General features: G+C 40.9%; 2 protein-coding genes across 4 annotated transcripts in view; one reads left to right on the top strand and one right to left on the bottom strand.

The window, feature by feature from the left end:
- Positions 1-6111, bottom strand: part of raf1a (Raf-1 proto-oncogene, serine/threonine kinase a) — a 34554-nt gene extending 28443 nt beyond the window's left edge. For both annotated transcript variants that reach the window (XM_080733764.1, XM_080733763.1), the window contains exons 1-2: positions 5228-6111; positions 333-559 (exon numbers count right to left, since the gene is read on the bottom strand). In XM_080733764.1, coding sequence (XP_080589890.1) covers positions 333-533 — 201 coding nt within the window. In that variant the 5' untranslated portion in view covers positions 534-559; positions 5228-6111. The remainder of the gene's footprint in view (positions 1-332; positions 560-5227) is intronic.
- A 4502-nt stretch (positions 6112-10613) lies between these two features.
- On the top strand, positions 10614-17434 carry cnbpa (CCHC-type zinc finger, nucleic acid binding protein a). 2 transcript variants are annotated; one of them, XM_080733100.1, is made up of 5 exons: positions 10614-10686; positions 13407-13518; positions 14167-14232; positions 15211-15409; positions 16429-17434. In XM_080733100.1, exons 2-5 carry the CDS (start codon positions 13410-13412, stop codon positions 16541-16543), a joined length of 489 nt encoding a protein of 162 aa, XP_080589226.1. In that variant the 5' UTR covers positions 10614-10686; positions 13407-13409; the 3' UTR covers positions 16544-17434. The 2 variants fall into 2 exon arrangements, with proteins under 2 accessions (XP_080589226.1, XP_080589225.1); XM_080733099.1 differs by having other exon boundaries at positions 13407-13524.
- Positions 17435-19043: the final 1609 nt, after the last annotated feature.

Genomic DNA, 19043 nt, shown 5'->3' with positions numbered 1-19043 from the left:
AGTCGATTTATGGTGGCAGTAAATGAGTTAACAAAATCAATAACCAAAAACAATGCATAGCTATTTTTTCCAGGACCTTCCAGGTCCCTTGATCAATTCCAAAACTTTTCCAGTACTGGAAAAACATATTTCCAGGAATTTCATGACCATGGGAACCCTGGATTTCACAATTTGGGGGCCAGGAGGGAGATAGGTCTGGTATGCATGGAGTGTTGTCCCGGGTGTTTTAGGGAAGGTTGTATTAATTTTGTCATGCCCCAAAATTAGGGCCACAGCAGGCTTCTAAGTGGCTAGATTGGCTATCTGAGGCAAACAGGACAGCATCGACTCACCACAGTACGTTGCTGGTTGGGGAGGTAGACACGGATAGTGCTGCTAGCCTTAGAGTCGGGCATCTTGCTGTCGTCTGAGGCGCGCCGCTGGTACGGGAAGCCCTGGACCATGGTGGGCGAGAGGCACGGGCCCTCGAACACTGAGTCCTTCATTCCGAAGCCGTTGCTCAGCGTCTTCCACGCTCCCTGGAGGTGCTCCATTAGCAAAGCCAAGTGCTCTCAATGGTCTGGAAAACACACACGCATGTTTGTATTACCACACTTGTGAGGACAGCAAAATGTTGGCCTTTTTTTACCATAAAGAACCCTAAAGCTATCATAAACAGAGTTGCAGTTGTTGCAGTGGCGTGCAATATCGGTGTGCAACCAAGTATACATCGGGCATAACTCCAGCCCCTAAACCTAACTAACCTCTAAATGCCTAATCCTGACATGCTTTCCCAATTGTAAACTAACTCCATAAAACAATCATTTATCTTGTGAGGACCAGAGAAATTGTCCTCGCAATGTCAATTTCTCAAATACCACTATACCAGGTCCCGTATAGTACTACAAACACACACACAGAGCTTTCGTACTTACAAAGTTGGACAGCTCACTTACTATCAATATTCAATAATGTTACGTTCTCCTCACATAGACTCTGAGTCTACCCAACATGTTTTTGATGACCACGGTCCCGCAGGTGCAGGGAATTTTATAATGTTTTATTTTTTTATTTTTACTGAATAGGTGCTTGGTCTACCCATGTTTTTTCTTGGATTACCATGTCTATGCATTTGATGTATTTATTTATGTTGCTGTATTGATGTGTAAACTTTCTTATTGTAAATCGCTCTGGATTAAGAGCATCTGCTAAATGCTAAATTGTAATTGTAAATTCTTTGCCCCCTCCTTTTCTGCCCCTCTACACCAAATCTCTTCTGCAAAAATAGCAGCTGTACAAGATCACAAGGCACTGCCCCCCTCAATGCGTTGCAAGCTTGTCGATCTGCTTTCTGCAGCCAAGCGTCTACCTATTTTTTTGCATAATCATTATGACATGCCCAGAATGGGGACGCTAGTAGGGTTCTTGTGGTTTAGTGGAATGTTTTCTGGTACTTGTGGTGCCACACTTTTGGTGGACAACAGCACGCAATTCCTGTCAATATAATACCTGAGATTCAAATCCGGATATCACGTGTGGGGAAACCAAACACCCACGCTTGGACAAGAGGGAATCCCCCCCCGCCCCCTCCTTGACCAGGAAGACATATATTAGGCTTATGCACTTCAGGCAGTACTCCTTCACATGCCCCCCCCCCCCCCCCACCCCCTCCTCCCCTTGACCTCCACCCACCGGGAAAACCCAATCCAGGACATGGCACCAATGTAACACCCAACATTTATAAACCTGGGGAAACACGCCTGGGAAACAAAACATCTACCGCTCGGCCAAGAGGGAACCCCCCACCCCACCCCCGCTCAAGAATGAGTTGTCAATGATGAATGATGAATTTGTTAATGCTCTATACCAGGGTTCTCTACATGCTCAACGCATGTAGATCGGCTATTTTCACAATGTTCGCCTCTTGCTTACTTAATATTTGCCAGTTTGGCCTGTCCTGTCGAATATTCGACTATTCGAATACTTTGGAGGTCGAATAATTCGAATACTAAAAATCACTATTCGTGAATACCCTACAAAGTCATACATTTTATAACAAAAGAGAGACTCGGCTTTTAACCGAACTAGTGCAGTGGCCTTGTTGTTGTCCATAAACTTTGGACTGAACCCTGTATAGTCTAGACAAGTAGCTGCTGGCAGTATACAACATACTGTACCAACCACACAGCATTCTGCAGCAAAACTGGAATCTTGACGTGTTCTTTTCCCCACAGACAGAGGGAGAGGGGGAGGAGCGGAGTGGCACGGTCGCAAACTAATCCACTCAGACCAGGAGAATCTCTGGCCACTGCAAGAGGTCAGCCATGTTGTTTACAGTAGAGGCTGACCAATGTCAGGTTTTCGGGTCCGTTGCCCAACATCCGGGTAGGTAACTGTGAATTCGATAGTCAAGCAACTCTGGAGAAACAGTGCGCCAATGAACTGCAGGACCCATCAAGACCGACCACATCGCCACCCGGCCCTGTTCCTGCTTTGTATAATAAGATAATAATAATGGAGATACTCAAAATAAGGACGTCAGGTTGAAAGAGGCATATCGTCCGAAACGATAAATCGCTTGATTCGATCTGGGATGGGCATTGAATCTGTCATCATATCCGTACCGGCCGATGCTGGCTTTAAAATGCAATATCGGACGGTATTGAACAGATATCAAAATAATATATAGGTTTTATTTTAAAACAATAATGTTGGAAAGAAAAAAGCCTTTTGTGATGATTGAGGGTGCAGATTCTATCAGTTGGAACATTTTTAAATAAACTACATTCAAGCGGTTTATGTCCTAGACTAAGCTCATCACACCAACCGATCATTGTGTTCACGCTTCAGTTGAAGTCAACTTTATAGTGCTATTAAAAAATAGCCCATCTGCAAGCTCCTACAGTAGCTCGGCCATTTTTGAAGACTTTTGAAAATGTTTGCCCGCAATGACAGACCCAAAATAGGGACGCGGTGAACTTGGTTAAATAAAAATGAAACTTCAGTTCAGGTTGTACCTACCCACCACAAACTGCTCTCTTTTCAGTACAAATGCAGAGCTCTAAACATAGACCGTACATAAACACAACTCTAAAAGTGTATGCTTGTCTGTCTGTCTGTACCCTCCCCTCTTTCACAACCCTGATGTCCTGATTGGTTGAGCAAATGAGCCCGTTAAGACAGTGTGGTTCTCAAACATTTTCATGCCAAGGAAGGACCCCCAAAATGATATGCATTTGGCTACAAGCTACATATCCAATGATTGTCTTTTTGTGCCAGGGCCCCAAAAGAGAAGATGTCGAAGAGAAGATGTGCCATTTTTGAAAAGCCGGAAAATAGAATTGGACTCTTAACTGTTAAAAAGAAAACTCCAACTTAATTTTGCTGGGGACCACCTGAAACCCCCAACAAAGACCCCCGTGGGGGTCCTCTGTTCCTCACTTTGAGAAGCAGTGTGCCGCTAGGAGACTGGAGATAATTTAGAGCAGTTAGTGGTTAACTACCAGGCTGGCAGGCTCGCATGTCACAACAGAAGAGCGGGGGCCGACAGACACCATTCTGGGTCTGTGTTGTGCCCACCATGCCACAAGAACTGTGTTCAAAACAAAGCGCTTGTGACCCATCCAGGAAAGGGTATCAACAACACATAAAGAAAGAACGCCAAGTTCACATAATACGTGCACTCTCACACTTGGCATAATGTTATCCACACAATGTGAAACAACCACATTTCCACACAAGTCGTGGCATAGGCTATACGGTATATCAAATCAGCCCAAGTAAAGGGCTATTAGAACAGTAGTTCTCAAACTTTTTTAAATTTCAAGGAGCCCCATAACTCTTAAAGTGCACAAATGTCCATTTGGTTCCATTTGTACACTCTTGGTTGCAGACCTGTTATGGTTCACTTAAAACCCCCACAAGGAACCCAAAGGGTCCCTGGACGCCACTATGAGAACTTTTGCCATAATGAGTAGTAGCCTATAATGATAATAATTGACATAAAATGTCAGTTTGCAAGTCCATTTGTACACTCTGTTGCAGACCTGTTAAGGGTTCATTTAAAGCCCGTTTCCACTAGAAGAGCCCCCTCAAGGAACCCTATAGGGGTCCCTGGACTCCACTATGAGAACCACTGTAGTAGTAGGCTATAAATGATATTAATTGACAACATAATTAATGTTATATGGTCGAGAAGAGAGGTATAGGTGGCATCAATGTCATCAGACAGGAGCTCTGGCATATGTTTTTTTATTGAAAGAGTAAGCTAAATACCGAACTGCCACTTGAATGCGTTCAGTTATAGAATTCGTATAATAGTGTACAAGTTATATCAAAATATAGGCTAAACTCGTTAGACCACGAATATAGGAGGCTACTGAATGTAGTCAGTCAGACTGCATCGATGCAGGCGTTGGGTTCTCGTTCCTCTATGGTCGAGCAAACCTCGGAAAACAGTGGTGTAAAAGTAACTAAGTACATTCACTTAAGTACTGTACTTGAGTACAATTTTGAGGTATTTGTACTTTACTTGAGTGTTTCCAATTTCCAATACCTTTTACTTCTACTCCAGATGCAAATATTGTAGTAGGCTACTTTTCCTCCACTACAATTATTTGCCAACTTTAGTTAGGCTACTGTTTGGATACTTTGTCGATTTTGATTATTAATACAAATCATGCATTAATCACTTCAGCCCCCTAGCTGAATTGTGAGCTTGCAGATCTGCTATTTTCACAAGAGTTTCATACATTTGAAATGGGACATTCTGCATAACGAGTAGCCTACTTTTACTTTTGGTAGGAGTACATTGTAATACCAATACTTTTGTACTTTTACTCAAGTACACATTTGAATTCCGGACTTTTGCATAAACAGAGTATTTCTATAGGTATAGTGATACTTTTTTTTGTTTTACGCAAGTAAACATTTGAGTACTTTTCCCACCACCGGTTGAAGAGTGTGTATGTAGCAGTAGGCCGTCAGTCAGATCCAGCGAACTAACAACTAAACTTCATTGCACACGCAACACACACACACACACACACACACACACACACACACACACACGGAGAGAGATAGTCACACACAGCTCTATAAATGATGCTTTGTGTGCTCGTCTGGCGGAGTGAACGGGATTCGCCTGTCGTATAATAATCGGCATTTCAAACGGTCAAAGTAGCTGTGTATGTGTGTGTGTGAGTGTCGTAGGCCTGTGTGCCTGTGTGTGTGTGTTCATAAAACTCACCAAGACGAGTTGGAAAAGTTCTGCTCCGCCATAACTTCAGGAAAAAGTGGCGTCGATGACATCATCATATTTGCAACGAACGCATTCGAGAAAGGAGGAACAAAAAAAAACCGACGCTGTAAACAAGACGGGGACGGACGGTCGGTGGTGGTGGTAACAATGTATCACAATGTATCCAAACGATGAAAACAATGTATCCGAACGATTAACGATGCATCAGTCAGACCGCTACAGTATCAAGGTCAGCCGTGGATCCGATTGATCGATGATTCGATTGATCGATGTCCTTTTTATAACAAACTTTAATTCAGTCCTGTCGTGTTTCAAACGCGAAAAATCCCGTTGTGGGGCTCGTCTTTTTTCCCCCCCACACCACGTCTTTCTCTCTAAACAAAAGTCACACGAATCGCGTCCTCTCGAGTCTCTTGGTTGTTTGTTTTAGATCGGTTAAATTGCGGTTCAAAAACTACGACAAAGTTATGATAAAAGTTCCGATCGATGTGGTTGGTGAAGGATTATAGACGGTAGAAGGTGAAAGGGTTTTGAGGCAGCCTGACGCCAGTGATTGAAACAGGACCTTCAGTCATAATAGTCAAGCAGACACACTCGCTGTGTATGTGCACACACAGAGCCCACCCACTCTGCAACGACACACACACTGCTTTTTATACCACAATAAATTAATAAATAAACAACAGTTGCGGGGAGAAAAAAAGTACTCAAATGCTTTAAAAAATAGCAATAACACAATATAAAAATACGCTGTTACAAGTATGCTAAAAGGTCTGTGTTAAATGTCACTTGAGTAAAAGTAAATTAAAGTAGCCTACTATTTTTCTGTTTTTTTAAATATCAGATAACAAGCTAGGTTGTGAGTTTGTAGATCGGCTGTTTTCAAATATCCTATGTATAAAATAGGGCTAAAGTGGTTCACGCACTGTGTGTTTTATAATATTATAATTTATATCTGTAAAGTGGAGTAAAAGTAGGCTACAATATTTGCCTCTGAGATGTAGTGGAGTAGAAGTAAAAGTAAAGACATTTGGAAATACTACAGTATTGAGTAAATGTACAAGCCTATAGTTGCTTTACACCACTGACAGTGACCACAATACATAAATAAATAAATATATAAATAAACAAACACTATACAATGCATACACACATTGTAGAATGTTAAGAAGAAAACACTCTATTCTTAGAATCTAAAATAGTCGTCTAATTTTGACATTGTAGGCTGACTACACACTCCCAGAATAAACCTTTATTTATGTAGCTGTATTGCTTTACCATGATATTTATCCAAACATATGCTAAAAATACTCTCGTAGTTTGTGTGAACGATGGGTTCAATATCCATACATTAATGTAGGCCTATATTCAGCTACTCGAAACCTATATATGACTAAGCCCCTTTCCACTATAAATATTTTAATAATATCTTAACTGCTTATCTCTTTTTGTTATTGACGATATCCTATGCACAGTACTGTATTCTATCCTTCTGTCTTTAAATGTTATATGAGATACATAAAGGGTTCCTGTGTAAATAAGCCGTAAAGCTTACTAGGATCTCCTTTTAGTTGACCTTGTACCAGTGAACTGTACTGTACTTTTTCCTATGCATCCTCCTAATAAAATCTTCAATCAATCAATCAATCAATCAATCAATCAATAGCTCAAAGTGCACCATCATCTGGTGATGTGAAGCCATCGCACAATTGTTGTCCTGTTAAAAAGCCATGTGAAACCTATATTTTACTGCACGTTTTGAAAAGGTAAATTACACCCAACGTTAGTTGGATAGATTGGTATGTACTACTATGTAGGCCTGACTGTTTTTGTAGGCATGGGCAATGTCTGTTTCTGTTTCTTGTTTCTTGTTTTTGACAGATAGTAATTATTCTTCCCCTTTTGCATTGTTCAAAACATTTTGATATAGGGTTAAAAAGAGACAGAGAAAGAGGGAAGGAAGGGGGAAAGAAGCTTTTTGTTAGTTAAGCATATTCTGTTTCAACTGGCCCAGAAACAGTAGCCTACCGCTGTGAAATCTAAGCCTCTATTAAAGGCTGCTGCCACTTACCATGTGTTCAGCAGCATCCCATAGCATCCCATCCCAGCAGGTCCCCTGAGGAGCCAGAATCACAGATGGTTCATCATCATAGGTTCTGTCCGACCAGAAGAAGAAGAACTTTCAGTTGTTTGAGAGCTGGCCGGCTTCGCAGACCTCCCCCAGTCCCAGACAGTCTGCCTTGGTGAGCTGAGTCCACAACATTGATTCCATAAAGCAGCAAACATTATTATCCAGATGCTGAGGAGTACAGTAGCCCCACATCACTCCCATCTCTCCAAGCAATATCCATCTGTCTGCATCATCTCTCTCTCTCTCTCTCTCTCTCTCTCTCTCTCTCTCTCTCTCTCTCTCTCTCTCTCTCTCTCTCTCTCTCTCTCTCTCTCTCTCTCTCTCTCTCTCTCTCTCTAGCCCGCTCTTCACCTATGGAATTTGCATGGGTGCTGTGGATTGTTCTTGACGTTATTACATTACATTGTCATCCAACACATTCCAGAAACACCAAATACTGTGTGTGTGTGTGTGTGTGTGTGTGTGTGTGTGTGTGTGTGTGTGTGTGTGTGTGTGTGTGTGTGCGTGCGTGCGTGTGCGAGCGAGGGCAGGGCTTTGTCATTGTTGAGTCTTTTTTTTAAGGTATACCAATCCTTGTGCAGCATTGTGTTGCAGTCAGGTATATTATCTCTAAATTAAACTGTGATAATGCACTAGAGTGCAGACACTATAATACTGTACTTCTGCAAAGGCAATCAACTGCTGAGTAGTGGCCATATGAAACGGCACACATACGCCCTCTTCTTTGTGAACAACCAATGCCACCTTAAGACAAGGATGATTGCATCTTTCCCTCTGTATTGATCTGACTTTGGCCAGAGTGTTTGCACTCAGAACAGTGAGCTGAGTTCAGTGTTGCCATGTTGTCTTACTAAAAGCAAATTTGGGCTTCTTTTTCTGTGAAGTTGCTTGTAAATATTAGTAGTAAATATAGGTCGTTTCTGAAGTGTAGTTGCTTATTTAGGCTTGCTTGAGTTTTTGAAAATAGCAGATCTACAAGCTCGCAACACGTTGTGAGCTTGTAGATCGGCTATTTTCAAATTGCAGATGGTGATGCATATACAGTATAGGTTTAAAGTGACCTTGTTGCTTCTTTTGGGCTTGTTTTCCTAGACCTGGTTGGTTGTTTCTCTTGCAAAACCTGGCAACACTGGCTGAGATGCTTATAGCCTCCAGGATCCACTGAACTATTGTCTCACCACTGGTCATGTAGGCCTATTCAATATGGTTCAGTCCATGTGGAGGAAACAGTGTGAATCTGACGCACTCAGTGGGTCAGGATCCATTTGTGGGGTCACCGACCAATTCTTATGGGTCTGTCTCAAGTAAAAATTATGTATTAAAATAAAAATTATCTATCTATCTATCTATCTATCTATCTATCTATATATATATATATATATATATATATATATATATATATATAAATTCACCAGTTTGTGTCCTGGGCAAACGTATAATTTCTCTTTTGGGTCTTGACGGACCATGGACCATTTATTCTAATTTCAGTTTAGTTTCACATAATTGTGGCTTGCTACATTTTTTATTATTCTGTACCTGGCAATGCATATCCTCACTGCTGGGAGAAATACAATTAATTCAAAATGTATAATTGTATTGATAAATGTGGGCAGAGTCATATAGCTTACTTTCTTATCTCGTTTTTTTTTTTTTTTTTACAATTATTATTATTATTATTATTAACTGGTTAAATTAACATTTTTTACATACAGTAGTTATTTTTCTCTCTTATTCTCTTTTTTATTCATAGTCTATAGGCCTACCAAGGCTATTTTAGAAAATAGCTTTACAGCGTCATGTCTTCGGTAGGTCGCTTGGCCTATATAGCCTATGATTCAGCATTTTAGGTGACTGGTGGAGCAATAAAGTGAAAACAAAACACTTGTGTGTTGTGTCCTACACGGGTAGATATGTGTGTTGTATTGTGCTGTCACAGCGCCCTCTCGAGGACGAACTAAAACGGCACACCTCAGCTGTGCTTTCCTTGGGAAAATATACATTTGCTGATTAGACCTAGCTAGGCCTATTACATTTTCTGTTTTAAGGATGAATCATGCGTTCAAAATATGTTGTTAATTTAATTATGGATAGTACACCTCTGGATAACAGTCATGCTACAGTGTAGGCTACAGTTAGAAGCATACAGTTTACTGACGGGCAGAACTTTTCAACTGTTTATGTTTTATTGTAAAATAACTGCCCTACTTCATTCATAATACAAGCATATCGACCAAAAGTAGTCAAAATAGAAGATCTAGAAGCTTAAAAAAATAAATGTTATTTTTTTACATACAAGGTTTCCACCCGACAGAAACGATAGATAAGAAAAAGTTCACTTACTTACTACTATTCACTTTGCAGGTGTGCATATCCGGTCTGAGCGGATACGGACTCCCAACTGTATGCGTTTGTGTATGTGTACGTGCGCGTTACCGGATACAGTAGGCGGGCTCTAGATCGGATCCGACCACTGAACGGCACATGTGAACCCTAAACTAGTGGTTCTCAAAGTGGATTCTAGGGACTTTGTGGGGGTCTAAATTGAGAATTGACCCATGCTGCAAGTCTGTAACTCTTGAGTCTTGACTCTTGACAGTGTACAAATGGAACCAAATGAACCCTAACGGATCCATTTGGTTCCATTTGTACACTGTCAGAGTTAATAAGGGGAGACCTTGAAAGGTATAAGTTAGAGAAACACTTTTGTTTTTAAGTTGAGAGAAACACTGCCCCTAAACCGGCCGAGCGACATGACGGGGAGCGACCATAGGGGGGCGACCCATTCCGATCAGCGATTGGCTGACTCGAGGAGGCGGTGTCCGGGATCACTGGCCGCCAGTTGGCTGGACTGGGAGCTGGTTCCGGTGAATGACACTCAGATTAATCCAAACGTAGGAAACGGTGTCGCATAAATTAGAAGGCGCGGCTTGTGATTGGCTGGAGCGGAGGTCTGGAGCGCTCGGCTGTGCTCACTTGGACCTCGCGTGTGTAAATGTTAACCTCCATGTCTAACCCTTACCTCAGTAAAACGATGCCTAACCCTAACCCTAACCTCAGTAAAACTATGCCTAACTCTAACCCTCACCCTAACCTCAGTAAAACTATAATGCCTAAACCTAACCCCAACTTCAGTAACCCTGACGCTGGCGAGTAGCCGAAGCTGGTGAACGGAAAAGAAGCGCTCCTTCCTCCACCGTCTCCTACGTTTGGAACAGCGATCAGGAACTCGTGTTCTCACCGCATGTAGCGCTGCAAAGAGAGAGCGAGCGAGAGAGAGAGGGAGGAGGTAAACAGAATCACGTAGCTGGTAGCCGAGGTGAGCACACCACCGAAACACCGCACAAATACACATTTAGCTACACATCGGATGTTATCGCATGATCTCGGCGCATGGTACAGTGCGATTTCCGTGTAGATCGGTTGTTTTGTCTGGTTTTTAACCTGAATCTTAACATATATATACAGATACAACGGGGCTCGGCCTGCTGCTGGCCTGCTAGCACCACACACACACACACACACACACACACACACACACACACACACACACGGTGACTGCATGACGACTTTGATCCGCGCGGGAATTATTTGTGTATTAGATAATGTATATTTTTAGTGAGTCGATGCTTCTGTTTTTGTTGAAAACCCGCACTCTGTCTCCTAGGAATGATTGATCGATTGTGAATGCTTCGGGGCGATCGTTCGACTAGAAGGTGTAACTAACTGTCGTGCGACAGCATCGTGTTTTTTCCCCTTTGGGGGGGGATGAGGCAGGGGAGGGGCAGTGGTGTAAAGTAACTAAGTACATTTACTCAAGTAATTTTTTGTTATTTGTACTTTCCTGGAGTATTTCTAATACTTTGACTTCTACTCTCCTACATCTCGGATCCAAATATTGTACTTTCTACTCTATTGCATTTATTTGGAAACCAGTTACTTTGTATATTTTGAATATCATTACAAAACCACACTTCAGCAGTATTTCGACATTGCAGTATTGATACTTTTACTTGAGTAAAGAAAATCGGACTTTTACGTACGCCGGTGCTTGAGCTGCCCGAAAAACGGGGAATCTACAAGCTCACGGTGTGCCTCATCCGTGACGGGCCGTGAGCTTGGAGATCTGCCATTTTCCGGGCCCGGCCCGAGGTTATAAATCGATGGCTCCCTGGTGTTAGCACCGTAGAGCTAGCTCGCGTGCGTTGCGGCAGCATGGATGTAGAAATAATTATAACATGTTTATAACCGAAGTACGCTTTTTAATTTGGGAAAATGTTGTTTTATCTTTGTTATTCTGTCGAGTGAAAGGCTCGAGCTACGAAGCATTGATCCTACATTAAAATGGCATCAAACGTCAACAGGCCCCGTGTTGGCGTCGCTTTAAGCTCCTCTCCCATTCATTCAGCACACAGCCTTACGTTAGATTTAAGCTAGGAATCAATCTCCAGACGCTTAAAACGCATTCATATTATATTTACTTGTGCACGGTTTTGTGTGTGATGTGAGAACCTCGCGACGTTCAGGCCACAAGAAATGACTGTTGTTGGAAACCTTTAGCGTGCTAAAGTTAGCTGACGAGCCCCGACATGTGTTTGTTCCAGGGTACTTGAGGACAGAACAGATGGCCTTTTCTCATGCAACTTTTCTCATATCTGTTTATGTGCTGCCCAAACAAGGGCATGTGTGGACCACATGCTACATTATGTCTGCGTATTAGGCTGCAATACATGTCAGGGACCCCATAAGAGAATATTTTGTTAATTTATATTAGTATATAAGTATTCAACTGTATAGTGAACCCTATGACCCTATAGTAATTTGCTTTCATTGGGTGACTTACTAAGTCTAACTTACAGTAAAGGTGTTAAAATAATAGTGAAATTAAATAGTGCCTCACCCAGACCACACGTTGATAACTGCTTTAGTACAGTAAAGTTGTTGCTTGCCAGTCAGAGAATATTTTGTTAATTTATATTAGTATATAAGTATTCAACTGTATAGTGAACCCTATGACCCTATAGTAATTTGCTTTCATTTGGTGACTTACTAAGTCTAACTTACAGTAAAGGTGTTAAAATAATAGTGAAATTAAATAGTGCCTCACCCAGACCACACGTTGATAACTGCTTTAGTACAGTAAAGTTGTTGCTTGCCAGAAATTACTTATCTGCAAGCTATTAACAGCCGGCGCAACACTGTAGTGTGATGAAGCACAAATTGTGCTTGCTTGACGTTCTAATGTCAGGTAATATTGGATGGTTGGCAGCAACAAGCAAGCTCCTACTTGCAACTCGTATCGGGTGGTAATGTTATATAAGATTTATTTATATAAGATTTGACAGGGCCTGTCTCTCCTCATAACTTGACAGCATTGTGACAAGTGTCTGTTTAGTGTTTACTGTGATTTGACGCCATCCTCGCAAAATATATCACCCTGTTAAAGTTAAAGTTAATACTGTTGGAAGTTTGCATTGCAGCATAGTTGGTCACTCGACTATACCATATTGTGGTATATGTTAACTAACTTTGTCAGGAAAGGAGGGTTGGCTGCTGTTACTTGTAAATGATTTGGTTACTTATTAACTAACATTTTTCCTGACTTGCTGTCTCTAGCACCGTCAGCAATCTCTTTGGAGAAGTATGGCCAGTGGCGATCACAACATGATTCCATTGGGGAAATCATGTAAGTTAGCTGAGTAGTTAGTTGTTAGAAGCTTGTGAATGTTAATGTACCCAGTAGTTAATAATAGATTACATCCATAAGTAGTCAATCCCGCTAGTTAAACCACTGCAGTACTAGTTGTGCTGTTACATGAGTCGCAAACCTGACAAACCCCTTAATCACCATTTACAATTAACATATAGGGTTTTCTTTCCTCTGTGACATTGTTGAAGACGTATTGGGAGGTTGGATTTTCTCTGTAATTGTACATTTGTCAATATTGTAACTGTTGAACCTTTGTCATCATGATTTTGATTGAAGTTTCAACATTTGTTTTTTCTGTATACTCATACGTTTTGCTTCTTTGTTTCTAGATAATGGACATGAGCAGCAGCAGCGAGTGCTTTGGATGTGGCCGTTCTGGTCACTGGATCAAGAACTGTCCCAATGCTGGAGGCCGGGGGCGTGGCCGGGGCCGAGGAAGAGGCAAGGGTACTAAATGATTTGAGCACCGCACCCTAGATAGACTATCACAAAGAGCCCTGTGCTTGCTTATCAGTAGGGCTGTCACAATTATTACATAATCGTCTAATCGTGATTATTTGACATTATCGCAATTATTTTGTCATAATCGTCATAATCGTGAATGTTGAAAAATGTCCGAAATAGTGGAAATAGCAGATCTACAAGCTCACAACGCGTCGCATCGCGACACGTTGTGAGCTTGTAGATTTGCTATTTCCACTATCAAAGTTATTTTTTAAGTAGTAAGTTGTGAAATATGTCAGTAATTTCTTTCTATATTTAGGTTATGTGTCATATCTACCATGTACAACTTCAAAGCCTAAAGGCCAAACAGAAATGTAATTATCAACGACAAAAACACAATTAAATCGTTAATCGCCAATTATTTGAGTGACAATTAATCGTCATGTAAAATGTCATGTCGTGACAGCCCTACTTATCAGTTTCATTATCATTGTTCATTACCTATATAGTTTTGTATTCCTGTGTAAATTATGGCAGAAAACTGCTCTGACGACTCAGACATGTTACCATACGTTAAAATTGTTCCACAGCTTCCTTTCATGCATGTTCTAATTATCTAATGTACCCATATCCTTCTCTCATTAGACCTGTTCTGCTATCGGTGTGGAGAACAAGGTCATATCGCCAGGGATTGTGAGCAGACTGAGGATGGTGGGCATTACATTATTCATTATTACACTTGTATTTTTTAGGACAGTTCTTTTTATTTTTTATTATGTATCCAGTAGAATAATTGATGTTCTGATTATTAACCACATGAACCCTTGCGTCCCTATTGTGGGGTGAACATTCGTTCGGCAGATCTACAAGCTCACAACACGTGCTTAAAGGCCCAGTTCACCTCTGGGACAATCAGATCTTATTTTAATGTTGTTTGGGACACAATCAACACAAGAGTTATTTTTTGTGTTCAATCTGTGTTTTTAGATATTTTAGTATTTCAGCATGCTACAACTGGTCGTATGATGCATTTTGCATCATATGATGCAATATCATGCTACAAAGCATCATATGACCAGTTGTTGCATGCTGAAATACTAAAATATCTAAAAACACAGATTGAACACAAAAAATAAGGATTGTGTTGATCGTGTCCCAAACAACAATAAAATAAGATCTGGTTGTCCCAGAGGTGAAGTGGTCATTTAAGCTTGTAGAGTGGCTATTTTTGGCGTTGAGGCAAATACTAGTTTTAATACTTTAAAAGTTGTGATTTAAAAGTTCTATACAATGTCTGCTAAAAGGATTAAACCCAAGAAAGCACTATGGCTTGATTACATTGGGTCCTGTGCATTCAAATCATTGTCACTGGTATAAGGCCCCAGGGGACCTCAGTGAACTAAGTACCATATATAGGTGGTTAATTGACAAATGGTTATAAAAAAGCAGATCCGCTAGCTCAGCATTGTGAGCTTGTGGGTCAGCTATCACCAAAGATTTGTTGTAGAGGGAAATTATTGGGGCCTAGTATAGTGTTCACTCTAAACTATGAATATAGGGTAGAAGTTGTTAACTGCGTGTGCACTTATTGAACCAGTTGAGCGACAATTTAATTCTGCTCAAAGTATCCAGATAAGCAACACTTTGCATAAAACTGAGGCCACATTGCCTTTTGACTTTGCCGTTTAGCGTGCTACAACTGCCACAGGAGTGGTCACATCTCTCGCGACTGCAAGGAGCCGAAGAAGGAGAGAGAGCAGGTGTGCTACAGCTGTGGAAAAGCCGGACACGTGGCCCGTGAGTGTGACCATGCCAACGAGCAGAAATGCTATTCCTGCGGAGGCTTTGGTCACATCCAGAAGCTGTGTGATAAAGTCAAGTGTTACAGGTGAGCCTTAACGGTTGTGTGTCTTATGTTTGGTACTTTAGGAGGCAGACATTCGGCAAAACATGGCTGATATTGACGCGCAGATCGGCAATTTTGGGAGTTGAGGGAATTACTAGAGGTTGTAGTAATGGAGCTAGGGGGGGGGGGGGCAGTCAACCAAGTACATAGGATTTAAGTAGGACTATCAGTAGTAAAATAGTTGACCTCTTATTCGTAGGTATCAAGACGGGTTAAAGTTCTCAGTCCTGGGGACTGATTTTCAGCCGCAGCGTGAATGACAAAGTCGTCAAAACGCTAGTCAAGTGATCTCCAAACTAAAAAGTAGTTATAATTTTAAGATATGAGTATTTGAATTGACCAGACAGGCAACAAAACTTCAGAAGATACTTCTATAAAATGAAGCATGGATTGGCGCACACACATTCAGTGAAGGCAGTTCAGAACTTCAGGGAAACACCCCAAATATTGGTGTGCGCTGCGCGTGCCATGTTTCTAAAATCACATATTGAGACATGGTCTGAAAAAAATTCAGTCCTGGGATTTTTTTTGCTTACTCCCTTTATCAAGACCTCAACACTAGGATAGGATTCTAATCATTCTATATTAATATCAATTTTAGTGCAACACCATAATAGATGGACTTTTATTGATCCTGCAGGGGAAATTCAGTTATCATAGCATCTTAAGTCAGCAGATCCTAACGCATGGGGATTAGGACAAGAGTAACAAAAAACAAGTATACTAGAGTTTGAATTAAGGTTAGAATGCATTCTTTTTTAACATTTTGCTTGGCCCCCTACTACCTGGGAATTTAGTGTGGGCTTAACTGGGCTTCAACTTGTAGTCAAAGTGCCCACTGCCCACAATATATTAATGGTTACAATATACTGTGGGTATATGGTTGACATACCGTAACACAATAAGGCTGAAGTTTAACAGATTCCTGGGTCACTAATATAACCTTATAAAGTTATTTGCGTGCAGCAGACATTTATCCGGTGTTCTCTTTTTTTCTTTAGGTGTGGTGAGATCGGTCACGTCGCGGTGCATTGCAGTAAATCCAATGAGATGAACTGCTACAACTGCGGAAAGTCGGGACACCTGGCAAAAGAGTGCATTGAAGCCACAGCATAATCAGTGCCCTTAGTTGCCCCTCCTTTTTTCTGATTGATGGTTGGTTGTATTATTTTTCTCTGAATCCTCTTCACTGGCCAAAGGTTGGCTAACAGAGGCTAGTCCCAGGCCAGTGAGCCTCTCGACATGTAATACGAAGAAAGGGGTTGAAAAAATATCTTTCTGCATTCAATACAAAAATGTTTTAGTTTGGTAGCGGTGTTATGTATAATGCTTTGTTAAAGAACCCCCCTTTCCAAGCAGCCACTGGTTGTCAGAGATGAATGAATGGGACTAAACACATGGGATATATAGGACCTCTGAGCTTGTTGGAAGTGAGTCTCAGTATGAAGGGAGTAAATGGAACCTGAACTTCCATGTAGGGTTATTTTGGTTTTGTTTTAGCGGGGTAAGATATGAGTTGGCCAAGAGAGTATGACATGAGAAATCATGGAGAACACGATGCATCTGAGCCCTACAAGCAGCAAAGTGGGCAGGTAACAAACCACATGTTATATAGCAAAGGTATTCAATTATGGAGGAATCAAAAGAATCTTAAGTTCTTTTATAAAATAAAGTATAAAAAAAAGAATCTGTTTACAATTTAAATATCACTTAGTCCAGGGTTGATGTTCCCATAGATTTGGGTACATTTCGACCTTTTGGAGAAAATTAGCATCATGAGCTATGAGTTGTCAGATCAGAAGAATTAGGAGATATTTGGGAACGGAGAATGTTTTCACAGAAATGTTATTTTTGTACAATATCACTTAGACTACTGTAAAAATACCATTTTGCTTGTACTCAGTTTTTAAGTCGGAAGGAAGAAAATGCAACTGAAGTCCTAGAAAATAGAAATGTAAACTAATTTTAAACTATCAATAAAGCTGGAGGCGCACGGGGAGGAATGTGCTCATGGGTTTTATTTTCTGCTCTAATGTAATTCTACCAGGGTTTCTACGATGGCCGTTTGAATTCCTTTACAGTTCACCATCCATGCTGGATCTAGCGACGATCTCAATTATCAGTCAAAGTTAAACCTGTAGACCAGGGGTCTTCAACAGGGGGTCCGGGACCCCTAGGTCCTCAGAGTTACTACAGGGGGTCCTTCACATCTTTGTGATAGGATCATTATTTTAAATGAACAACTTTAACCCTCACATCTCTATTCTGAGAAGAACTTTAGCCAAAAATAGCACATGAGCTTGTAGATCAGCTATTTTTGGCAAATAGGTTTGGTGTTGAGGTTAATAAACGATTTTAAGTGGTTAAATGTCTGAAAAAAAACCACATTAACACAAATCCAACATAGACTGATGACTGTGTTGTCAAACAAGTCTATGAAATCTATGAAAATCTGCAACAAAATCTTATTCAATGTGTAGTGTGGGTCCCTGCTTCATCTCTGTCTCAACTAAGGGTCCTTGGCCTGAAAACCTCGAAGACTCCTACTGTAGACCATATAATGGTACATGTAAATTGTTAAACACTAACTTTTGTCAAGGATCCAGATTTGAACTATGTATTGTTGATTAACAGTTACTGAATCAGTGGTGAACTGTATAAAGATGTTGTATCTATACAATGTGTCCCATTTGCCATCTGTCACGACAAATGGGCCACTGGTTACTAGGTGACATTTTCTTCAAAGAATGTGGGACATTCTGTGGCCTCGAACCAATAGCTCAGATTTCTACATCCATTTCCTTACGCCTGCACTCCCAGGGTATATTTAGGGACCCTATATAAAGCACGTATTGGGCCCCAGCTTAGCTTGGGTTAATACCAATTTGTTGTTTTATAGATTTAGGGTTATTAAGCGGGCTGAGATGAAAAACATGGGAAGGAAGCATTATTAAATATTGTGTTTAGTTCTTGATATAATCTGACCACCTAAGTTTCTCCAGTAAAAGAGGTTTCTGACACCAAAGTATATTTCACAGATTCAGATTTATTTCTCCTTTCCATTCACCATGGTTTCTACAACAGAACAAAAAAGGAACAAATTAACAACTGCCATTTAGAGTAAGTGGGTAAGTAAAAAAAACTGTTAAACTGGTTAAACCATAAAACTGGTTAAAGGAGTAGTTCACCCCCAAAATGACTTTTTTTCTATTGATTACTCATGCCATGGAGAGTAGAGTTCAATACAAAATTTTGTTTTTTGTCACATTACTAAGACAAAAATTTGATTAGAGTAAATTTACCCCCATTGATTCCGGATGGGGACCCGTTTCGAAACGGGTCCCCATCCGGAACTAATGGGGGTGAATTTATTGTTATCACATTTTTGTCTTAGGAATGCGACAAAAAACGAAACATTTTATTGAACTCTAGTCTCCATGGCGTGACTGATCAATGGGAAAAAAAGTAATTTGGGGGGTGAACTCCTTTAAAGTGTGTGTTGGGGGGGGGGGGGGGGGGCTGGGCTATATAAATTGGTGATGGAAAGCAAACAGACAAATGGAGGATCAGGATACCAATGGTACATCTCCATTTGGTTATTTTTGGTAGGCTACAT

Source organism: Nannobrachium achirus (genome assembly GCF_963921795.1).
Source record: "Nannobrachium achirus genome assembly, chromosome: 9".
Classification (NCBI taxonomy): Eukaryota; Metazoa; Chordata; class Actinopteri; order Myctophiformes; family Myctophidae; genus Nannobrachium; species Nannobrachium achirus.
The sequence above is the reverse complement of the archived record's forward strand: the minus strand, read 5'-3'. Positions and strand labels throughout refer to the sequence as shown.